This window comes from Podarcis cretensis (assembly GCF_951804945.1).
Source record: "Podarcis cretensis genome assembly, chromosome: 3".
Classification (NCBI taxonomy): Eukaryota; Metazoa; Chordata; class Lepidosauria; order Squamata; family Lacertidae; genus Podarcis; species Podarcis cretensis.
This window is the reverse complement of record NC_137172.1, coordinates 65,635,181-65,647,092: the sequence shown is the minus strand read 5'-3', so window position 1 is coordinate 65,647,092 and position 11,912 is coordinate 65,635,181. Positions and strand designations below refer to the sequence as shown.

Here is an 11,912-nt window from a genome sequence, read left to right as displayed (position 1 = left end):
CCATCAAACAAAACACATGGACAAGAGGAGTGGCAGCAAATGGACTGATTCATAAGTTGATATATGATGAATATTTGATACTGTTCATCTCATGGATCTGTTCAATTACTGTCAGAATGGGATATCCCAATGCTAATAACCCTCCGGTTTTAATATTATGATAAATCAGAACAGCATATTAATGGAATAACTGAAGAGTGCAAATTCTTAATTGCATGGGTATATACGGGATATATATGGGAGTCAACATCTAAAAAAGCTCAACAACTTTGACCTGACCCGCCCCCCCATGGGTAGATCATTGCCAGTTTTTTATTCTGTGAGTAGATCACAGTCTCTTGGGAGCTGGACATCCCTGATATATATAATTATTTCCACTCCTTGAAAAGATGTCCAGGGATTTTGAAGAATGGATGATCTATCATGGCATGATCGCCAGGCAGATTTAGGATCTGCATTACCAAAAAAGCTGTGTTGATTGCAATGTGAATATCCTCTCTGACTTCTTTAGACTGCAACCAGACACATGAAGCTTGGTGGCAATCCGTGCAGTGTCTGTTCTCTATGTGGTTGCACCAGCAGGAAATGCGGAATCAGGTCTACCCGGATCAATCGTTCTGCCACCCCACCTTGTTCATAATCAGTGAGAAGGGGAGCTAGCTGGAGTGTGATTTCACTGGCAGTGATGGAAACCCTGTTCTCCCAGCTGTAGAAAAGAAACAGTCTCATTCTCTTCCTCTTGTATATTGAAAAAAACAGTGTTTGTTCACCGGTGAACAAAAGTCTTCAACTGTCATGGACAATTTCAAGTAGTGTGTAACAAGTGGAAGTCAGGCTCCCAAATTGTCTTCCCCTTTAGTCTGAATTTCCAAATTATGAAACGATTGCCCGACACAAATATTTACTGGTATCTGCCTTGTTTTCTGTTCTAATTCGGGCCTTATTCATTGGAGTGTTGACATTCATTGTGACATCTCAAAAGGTTATAATGAGTATTTTCTGTGTCTTGCCGTTTTATTTCTTGGAACACGTCTGCCCATAGCGCATTTAGGTGGAAGTGGAAATGGAAATGTTCCTTGCAAGTCTTACAGGTTGTTCAGCACATGAGTCTATGTAACAGGGATGGTGATCACATTATTTTCACTGGTCAGACAGTCTATTAAGTTTGACTTGGAGTGGAGGAAACAATATAACACCTGAAGACAAGCCAATAGAGGTTTGTTATGCAATGCAAGGGAGCCCAAAAAAGGTTGTTTCCAAGTTCTGCTGGGAAGTACACCATTCATACACTAGTTATTCCAAATGTTAACCTACAGACCAGTGAAAAATTCTTGAATTAACTTACAGAATCAAATACAGATGGAATGACAGGATATTCTCAGAAAGAAGTGACTCGTTGTTCATGATTAAATAGATAGTGATGGATATTTGACAATTTACTATTTTTCCAAAGAAGCTTTATGTACCAATGGCTAAACAATAACATTAAGGGTTATTTTATTCCTTGAAACAAATCCTAAGGGTTTAAATAAAAATAAAAATGTGAATGTCAGTTGTCTGAAATGGGAGGAGACATGTCCTTGGAATGTAAAACAAGGGTTTTGTTTTTTGAACATATGGCAACACTATTTGCAAGGAACATGATTCTTTTTTCCTTTTTTTGCACTTGATGCCAATTGCATGCCTTCCATAAGTGGTTTTGAAGGATATGTTCTATGATCCTAACCAGGTTTTCAGGAGACCCAGATGGCAAACTTGTATACCCCAGGTCTTCCACTATACTAGCAGGCTTCAAGTCTTGGGGGTCTATGATTTTTTATGAGGGTTCCAGTACACAGACCCACAACACCTGTCATGCTTTCTCTTTTTTTGAACTGTTCACCAAATTTAGCTGCATCTATCAAACAAAATGCTCAGGTGCCATAACTCAGTTGTTAGTTCAAAAGATGTCTCTCTCGTTCCATGTTTATAGATATTGTTCTGTATTCCACTGTAGCTGGGTCTCAAAGCAGCTTACAAAATAAAACTATAAAATATACTTAATTTAAAACATAAATTTAGAGCTTCTTGGGATTCTTTCTGTAGTGATGAAGGCTTGCTTTTCTCCTTTTCACTCAAGCAAACTCAAGAAAGATAATGGATTGTTAGCTTTTGAAATATGAAGGAATTGGCACGACTGATTTAACGTATTCTAGATTCAATTATGTATCATTTATACTGTGGTTAGAATGATCCCCACCTCCCAGAATATGATTTTGTGAAATGGCTTGAGAAGACTTCTGAAAGCTCAGATGTGAACATTACCACATTACTTAAATTATTGTCAATAAAGGGATTATGACGTGTGCTTTTAAAATGGAGAACTTTGTCTATGAGTTCCAGAAAAACGTATGCATTAGAAGTAAGGACTGATGTGCACATCATGAAATTAGGTGGTGTGCTCAATTTCCCCCTTTCCCCTTTTAAAACTCATTTCTGTGTAAGGTGGATTAGGAGCAAAATCTTACTGAGCTTCAGACTCGGAACACAATGAAACAGCAAAAATACACAAACCAGATTACTTGCTTTGTTGCTTACGTCTACCAAAACCCCATTTACAAAACAGCTCTTGTTTTCAGAGGGAGGATCATGTAGTTCAATAATAACAGAAACAGTTTAGTATTTGTAGATTAGATGCTAATACATAAACAGCATTTTTTTTTAAAGGAATGGTTCTGGATATATGACCAAATGTATTTTTAAAGATGAAATATTTCTCCCTCTGATTTTGAAACAGAGATGGGCAAATTTGTTAAATCCCATCAAGCTGAAACTATTAGATAATATATTCATTTTCTCTCCCCTGTCAGCAAAGCAGCCTAAACAGTCGTGATGGGGAAAATGTCTTGACACCAAACTATTATTTATAGACACTGTCAGGGAACTGCCATCAGCTCAGAGGCGAGAGGTGGAAGGGCAGTTGGGTTACAGGGAGCCTCCGAAGATCCTGAGAAGCAGCACTTCCTCTGCGGAGGAGGGAAGCCCCGCCTCTAGTGGGGAAGAGATGTAGGGCTCTGAGGATGCAAGAGAGAGCCAAAACACCGTGCATGAGCAAAGCGGGGGGGGGGGGAGGCAGGTCCCCCTTTGCCCACACCCTCTTTGCGCAGTTGGTTTACGCGCAGAGAGGGAAGGCGTAGGATGGGGGTCAAGAGACTACTCTGCTGGGGAAAGTTTAAGAACCGCCCACTGCCAGAATCTGCTAGCGATTGAGCAAACATGGACTTGAGACGGTCTGCACTGTAAAGGTTTTGTACAGATAATAAAGCCTGGAAAAGACCGGTGGGAGTCTTGCCTGTTCGCTCTCGAGCAACCACGCCGGCACCTGACAGACACATATGCCTTTTACAAAAAAAAAAAAATGCTCATAAACAATTTTTGTGTGTCTTAGGCTGCAATCCTACACACACAAACTCAGTAGTAAGTACCATTCGAGTTGAGTGGGATTAACTTTTGAGAAAAATTGCATAGGATTGCATTCATTGTTTTAATCATAAAAGCACACACACACACAAACACACACACACACATATATAGGAAATAACATAAAAGCCATGCCAATATGTATATTGATTATTAAAACTATGAATTTTATTATGCTAAAAGTAATTAAAACAATTATGTAGTTAAGATAACTTTGCTAAAGGGCAAACCGAAGTTGTTTTGGGAACAGAAAAAAACTGTGTGCCAATGATAGTACGGTATATTAAAGTATTAATTTGAATTTAAAGAGCTGTTATTGGTTCTGTGAATGTTACTGGAGTTAAGCTGATCTAGTGTTACAAGGAAGCAGATGTTTCATGAAAATATTACCCAGTACATGAGTACAGTGGTACCTCAGTTTTTGAATGTAATCCATTCCAGAAGACCGTTTGAGTTCTGAAACGTTCAAAAACTGAAAACTCGACAGTCAACAGCTAGGCCTCAGGATCTTGCACTCAGCAGAAGCCGCGTAGCATATTTGACTTCCAAGGTGTGTTCGAAAACCGAAGCATTCACTTCTGGGTTTACGGCGTTCAAAAACTGAAATATTCGTCAACAGAGACATTCGAAAACCGAGGTACCACTGTATAGGGTAATAATGTAACTAAATATATTGAATCATATATAGTCTTTGAAGAAAGTAGAACAATCTTACCACAAATTTCACCTAAGTCTCTATTGCACTGGGAATCTCTAATGATCAGCACTGACTACAGCAACGTTATTTGAGGTTTGTACAGCAATCAACAATAACTTTAAGCAAATTCTTAATTAAATTAATATATATATATTTGAGATTTCCATATCTGGGTCTTCTTGCATTGCTGGATTCACCTTGCAGTTCTGTGTTTCTAAATCACACTCATATGAAGCTCATCTTCCAGATCTGGAATAGTATTTGGGACTAGTGAAAGAGGATTCTGAACTATGCCCTCGTGGATTTCGACAAACAAGGGGATGTAGGTAACAAAATCCAGGAAAGATAGAACACCTGCTTTTCCGCGGTTGAACTTCTGCAGGGCCTGAGAAGAAAATTTCAAAGAGAGCTTTAACATTATGATAGTTGGTTTCATAATAAGATTCTTAGTTAGAAATGCATGGAACCTCTTATAATTTTGCTTGACGATGTCACACAATGGACTTAGCAACATATATGCCCTGATCTAGTAGGGTGCAGTGCCTTGGGGGCACCACAACTAACAGGTGGGGGTGCATCAAATTTTGTCATTTGAGATCCCAAGGTCCACCACTGCCATAGACAGGGCTCCCTCAATGCACCTAGAGAAGCCAGGAGCACTGGAGAAGTGCTAGCAACTGTTCAGGGACTTTGGATTAGGGTTGGGTTGTCAGACATAGAAGTGTGATAGCTAGAAATGCCTACCAGCTCCTCATCCATAATTGCTACATTGGAGAGTGGCACTGAAGTTAAACAATTCTCACTAGCCTGCTACAGATCCTGTCAATTCTTTAAGAAGGCTGTGGATTATTATTTATCCAAGAACCTATGTTGGTATATTTATAAGTACCATGAGCATAGGCCTAGCAGGAAAAATTCCATGTCAACCTGGTTACATTCTGTTTTACTTGTTGGTTGCTGTGCTTGCTTCTTGATAGCTGCCCCTAAATTTGAAGGGGGAAACGTTTTTATCATGTAATGACCAAAGCCCAGCTCATGAGAATATATGCTGGCAAAACCGAATGTGTGTATAGATGTGTGTTTAGAATGAAAATCTGCACCAATGGAGAAATAGCTCCCTTTCCCCTCAGCATGGAACTACTGAAAAAAAGATTATGCAAAGGCTATTTTGGAGCAGTTAGCAGAGATGCCCAAGAATGAAGCAGAGTACATTTTGGATTCTCCAAAAGGTTGCATCCAGATAGGATTTGGAATTCTACTGTTCTACTTTTAACCACCACATAGGCCAGTGATCATTCAGTATGTGAAAACAAAACCCTGATGAAGGAGCCTGCTAAAGTCATTAAGCTGAATTACATAAAAGCAAACCTCAAAGAATGGTTAAAATGATTAGACTGCTTGTTCACTGAAGATCAAATTATTTTCCATGGTTGCTTCCCAGCATGGAGTATTTAGTCACTAGTGCCTTTAAAGATCCAAAAATGGGACAGGAGGCCTCTTAACTATCATCCTGCCCTGTATGCTTGGCACCAAATTCAGACGACTTGGAGAAGTTTCATTCAAATTGCCTGTTTTTTTCTCTTCTACTTTGTATACCTTTCCGTAAGAAAGCAGGCCTATTTTTAGGAGTTGGCAGATGAAGCTGAACCCAATGGTTTTGACTTTCACGGTTGTTGTTTTTCCTTCCATTAAATCAAAAAGCAGGGGGCTTGGGGATTATATTAAAGTTTTCCTCTCTCTTCCTACAAAGTGGTGACTTTTTAAAAAAGTGTCTACAAGTTCTCTTCACATTTCATTCAGATTGCTAGTTGTTATGATCCTTAGCATCCCTCCTCCTCCTCCTCCTTTCCAAGGTTGCAGGTTCAATCCCTGTATGGGGCAGCTGAATATTCCTGCATTGCAAAGGTTCTTCTTCTTCTTCCACTTCCACTTCCACTTCCACTTCCTCTTCCTCTTCCATCTCCTCCTCCTTCTGACCTACTTACTCCAGTTGACATGTCCAATTGGCTTCTGTTTGGACAGTTCAAGGACTGAGTTGAGAATTGTAGCTTTACGTTCCAATCCTATTGATTGGCTGTGATTTGTGTTGCTACCACTACAGCTGGATCTGTTTCCTGGTAAATGGTTCAAAGCTGCCATTTCCACTCTGCTTGCCAGATAAAATCCTTGGAACAGGGTTTAAAAGGAAGCACGAGGTTGTGCTTAGGAATTGTAATGTGGTGCATTGGATACGGTATAATTTGAAATTGGTCACAGTGGGTTACTCAGGTTCAAGTAGTTGCTCAGCTACGAAGCTCACTGGGTGGCCTGGAAAAAGTCATAATCAGCCAACCTAAACCACCAACGGGTCATTGCAAGAATAAATGAGGTATGAATTGCAAAGCACTCTGTGCATCAAAAAATAAAATAATAATAGAAATGATAGTTGATCATAATCACATCCACTTTCATTTCTGGGATGTCACATACATGATTAGCACAGAAAGCATTAGCCAACGAGTGCTGGTAGCTTTTTTTGGGGGGGGGGTCATTTTTATTTGATTTTACAAATAAAAAATTGTAATAATCTGAACAGATATCCATATACAGAGATTACTCCAAATGTCGCGACTTCCCCCCACCACCTCCATGGCGTCCCATTTTAAACATGTGCAACTGCATATTCTTCCATACTCTAAATATTATAGCAATCCATATTGTCCATGGTATTTGTTACACTACAAGTAGACTCAAAATCCTGCCAGTGTTTCTATCTGCTTACAGTGGTCTCCTAAATAACTTATAATTTTTTCCATTCCTTTATAAAGCTTTTGTCCCCTTGGTTCCAGAGTTTTCCAGTCAGCTTTGCCATTTCGGCATAGTCCAACAGCTTGGTTTGCCATTCCTCTCTGGTAGGGACGACTTCTTCTTTCTGTCTCTGGGCTAGTAGCATCCTTGCAGCTGTTGTCGCAAGTGATGGTGGCTTTCACTTTGCCAGCAATGGTGCAGCTGAAGCATTGTATTCCATGTGAAAATGCTAGAGCTCCTGCATCTGACCTTATGAGCTACCATGTCAGTGCAGCAGCAGCTCATAGGATTGGGCTACCACTATGTGCTTGAGATTGCAGAGAACAGATTGCAGAAGACCAATAAGAGTTCTGGCATGAGAAACGGAGGGCAAAAGAATGGCAGATAAGATTGTCAATAATGTGAAATAATGCACAATAAGTCCAAGGAAGCATGCATGTAGCCAACTAAGTAGAGTAGACCCATTGACATTAACATATCTAGATTAGTCATGATCATTAATCTTATCAGGACTAAACTGAGTATGACTAACATTGGATACAAGCCTGGTGTGCCAGTTGGGGGGGGCGCACTTTGGGCTCCCCTGAAATTCTTAAGGAGGGGGTCAGACCCCATCAATATTGAGCGCCAATGTTGCTGTGCTCTACCTCAGCGCGTAGTGTCACGTGGTCCATGACATCTGACATCGGCCCCTTAATAGTGAGGGCAAGCTGGCACTCCTGATACAAGCCATGTGCTGTGATGTGGCTTCAGTTCCTCAGAAAAGTGACCACAGTAGGAAGCTCATTGTAGCATCAGCTGAACGATCTTTGGCAATGGAAAAACTTTCGGCGTCATTATGAAAAGATTCAAAACCAGTGAAGCAGTGTTTCTCTGTTTTCAGCTATAGAGTACCAAGTTACCGGTAGTTCAATCTTTCATCTGCTCCAAAAAGGTAGTTAGAATATGTATGTATGGGCATAATAAGAGTACAGTCAGTTAATGTACAAAATAAAATTAAGGGTCAATAAAGCCCTATATCTGTTTTGTAATAGAAGGAAATGTGACCTATATCCTTTTCTATGAAGATAGTGAGAACTGAAGAGTTTATGAATAAGAAGCAAAATGGTTAAGAGAGAAAAAACAGCTGAATCTACCTGACCTACTGTATGTGTCAATGAAAAGATCTGACCTTATAATCTGCCTTACCTGCCATATACCTGCAGTATATAATTTATACTAAATACTAGTGCCATTTGATACTCTCTCATTCTACTAATGCTACTCTCAGCTGAAAACAACTAGGCCAAACGAACTTTGGTTTTTATTATCTCCAAGGCATATATGATGTTTTGGATCATACATGGTACAGTAAGCCTAGGTCTGGAAGACTAAAGTCATAGCAAGGATATCCGTCTCTACAGCTTTATGTTTAGCTCTTCACTGTCAAAGTGCCCCAGCCTCTGAAAAGTATCATATAAGTATATAAATATTTCAAGGGGCATGGGTGAAAGTGATCATCTCAGGAAATGCAACCAGAGATTTTGAACTGGTGCCATGCAGCCATGAAAAGAAAATGGGATCGTTAAGGGTTTGACTTACAAAATTAATAGCCTCCAATGAAAATCCACCTGCTGCCAGCTCAAGTGCCAGTCGGCGAATGCTGACTGATCCTCCAGTCGTTCTGTTTGTTTTCCTTCCTTTCTCTCCTTCATCGTCCTGGAGGAGATGCCAGAGATCTTTTGCTTTCTCAATACGAACGCTTAAGGCTTCAAAATCCAATTTATTGACCAATTTCTTAATCACTGGGCTATGGGTGAGGAAACCAAGATAAGAATCTTTCAACATCTGCTCCTTTTTATGAATTACATAAATGAAATTACTCTTCAGATTTTTAGCAGTAGAGTGATAGGGATTGTAAATATTTTTCATTGATAGAATGTTTCACATAAGGAATTAAAGCTGCAAGAATTTAATTCAAGGTTTGACAAAATTATAGCACTGATGTCATAGTCTTTTTCTCCTTGAGCACTTTTCTTACTGGACTGGCTCAACAGAATGTTTATTAATTGTACATGGATCTGGCCATTTCTCTATTCCCAACAGGTTGCCACCGGCACCTACAGGGCACCAGCAGCTATTTAAAATGTATTTTTGGTTGGAAGCCTCCTGAGCTACTGACACTAATACCCACCTTTTGTGGATGAGGCAGTGGTGACAGTTTCAAACAACTGCTTATTGCAGATTAGTAGCAAGCACAGTTTTCTAGAAGATTCTGCAACTCTGCAAATGCAGCTCTGCATTTTGTAGATCTCCAACAGTGAGCACAAAGATGAAGGGATGCATATTGCACAAATAATTGTGTGTGTCTCCAGGGTGTCATCATTTTGCAGGAGGGATTCAATCATAACCTGGAAACTGAGGTTTGCATAATTGAAATGAATAAAAGTGCTCTGCTGCCCTAGTGCAACAAATCCACTTTTTCCAATGGGATTTTTGCATTTAGGAAAGTGATGGGAAAATGCAAGTGTTGAATGCTGACATACAAACACCCCACAAGTAAATCAAGATGAATGCTCAAGGAAGAGGTCAAGAGCCCTTTGTGAACTGGACTCTCTTGTGCATGTCAGTCATGGGAAAAGCCTGCAATATTGTGACTATTTGACTGTTTATGAGTCATGACAACAAAAGAAACACTTTCAGGATTGCAACCTCAGTGGCAACTTAGTGCCATTATTCCCTTAATTTCCCAAGCAATGAGCACAGAGCTTTGTTCCGCAAAGCCTTAAGAAAACAGTAAAGAGGAGATGAACGTGTGCCACATAAATGGCACAGGCTGCTGGATTAATTGTTGGCACTCACAAGGCAATGGGCAACCTTCCAGTTGGGACATAGTTTGAAGTGCGATGGTGCCAGCCTGATGTATTACTGGGAGGAAGCCAATTCTGTACAAAGCAGTTGAAGAGGAGGTGACACTAAGGGACAGAGGGAGAAAAGAAAGGGAGTGCATCCTGAGGTGATTGGTATGTCCTACAGAGACTACCAAAGAAAAATGTTGTTGTGTTAATTGGGTGTGTTAGTTACACTATTTTGCAGATGAACTTGCTAAAAATACACATGGAACAACTTTAGGTTCTAAACAAGGAATGAAAAATGTGTGTAACTGTGAGAAGAAAATTCATGAAAATGAAATGTTTTCTCTATCAGTATAATAATGCTTCCTGTTTGGGGAGGATGCCAGCAAAATTGCTCATCTTGTTTTGGTACCTAGTTCCTAGCTAGGTTTAGGAGTTACTGTCTATCTTCTCCTTCTCCTTCTCCTTCTGGCATGTTCACATTCCATCTGGGAAGTGAAGAGGATCACCAAAGCCTCCAATTTTTATGGTGTTGATAGATCACCCTTGGAGTCTCTTGGTGTGTTTGTGCTCGTCATGCTTTATTTGGCAATGCTGGGCTCACATCAAGGGTAACCAATGCGGTGCCTTCTGGATGTTTAGGATAATGACTCCCATCCTCCTATTGCTAGGTGCCATGTTGGCTATCCCTGACTTACATGCTCTGATCCCCAAGTTGTTGATGATAGGAGAGGAATCCATTTTAAATGGATTTATGCATGGAATCTTGCAACTCTGACCTAATGGAGCGTTGCTTGCATCAGACCGCCTCTTGTATGGAGTGCTTGCTTATGTCTCAACTGCTCACAATGTTATTTTTTCCAAGGCCCAACTAATGACCAACAATAAGCTCTTTGGGTAGAAGAGTTGGTGCAAAGAAGCAAAATTTGTAAACCCAAGAATTTGACTGCTATCGTCCCATCATTATTAATAGGATTAATTGTATGCAGCATCTTGAGTGCCTTGGCTAGGTGGTGCTGGTGAATTATAAAATTGTCAGATAAGCTAATACAGAAAGCCATGATCTTTTGCTTTTTGCATCAGTTAAAAGGGCACTTTCCATGTTAGAGATTAATAGGAAGGGGCTTGACAAAAAAGGCCAGTCCTCTAGTATTCAATAACTAAAATAATATTGGTGAAATTACATTGATGGTTTTTACCTATGATACCTAGAGAGGCTTTTATGATAATAAAATGCCATTATCAGCTGCTGCAGAGGCAAGTGGGGAATTAATATTGCTTTCAGAATCTGGCTGTCCAATTTAGGAAAATGGATGCTGAACGAGATGAACATATGGTCCGACCCTTCAGGGGTCTTCTTTTTTTATCGACTACCTTCAGTCTAGACACCATGGAAACTTGTGTAGTTGGCTCTTTTTTGCCACAAGAAGCTTATTTTGAACAGAAGTCTAAAATCCGAGAATTGACAGGATCAAATCAATGCTATCACAAGTGCACAAGTCACTTTCTGGCTGTTTTCTCAAGCATAGGTACTATCTGTTTTAGGTTCTAATAACATTCATACTGGCCAGTGCTCTTTTCTGGGGGGATGCAGGGGTACGCATACCTCTAAACATTTTGTGAATCTTTGTACTTCTGTCCACTTACTGTAATTATTTTCCCCGATTTCGACTATAAAATGGAGATTTTCTTGAGTCAAAACGAGAGTACCCCTAAACATTTTTTTTCAAAAAAAGCCCCACTGACACTGGCTCTTGATCATTCAATCTCATAGGCAGAAACACACACACACACACACACACACACACACACACACCAGCCATACTTTTGTGGAAGTTTTCTCCTTGTGTTTTGCTTGTGCAATATGGACATCTTCCACTTAGAAGGTACAAAGGAGCTATTATGACTATTATGTTTTTTTAACTCTCACCACCCCCTGCCCTGGTAAAGTATTCATGAAGTTACGGGAACGGCTAACTCATTTAGAAAATGTAATGTAAGCCCCATGACTGATACAGTATTGCATCAAATTCCAGTTTACTAAAGGGAGGAGAGTGGATTATTTTTGATGCAGCCCCTTTTCAACTGCCTTCTTTACTGGAAGAGAACAACAAAACCCTTTTTATTCCAGCATA

General features: G+C 40.0%; 1 protein-coding gene across 1 annotated transcript in view; it reads right to left on the bottom strand.

Moving 5' to 3' along the window:
- Positions 1-3,687: 3,687 nt before the first annotated feature.
- LOC307213007 (uncharacterized protein) overlaps positions 3,688-11,912 on the bottom strand; it is a 108,682-nt gene continuing 100,457 nt past the window's right edge. The window contains exons 22-23 of the mRNA XM_079970627.1: positions 8,525-8,732; positions 3,688-4,541 (exon numbers count right to left, since the gene is read on the bottom strand). Of these exons, the coding sequence (XP_079826753.1) occupies positions 4,371-4,541; positions 8,525-8,732 (379 nt within the window). The 3' untranslated portion in view covers positions 3,688-4,370. The remainder of the gene's footprint in view (positions 4,542-8,524; positions 8,733-11,912) is intronic.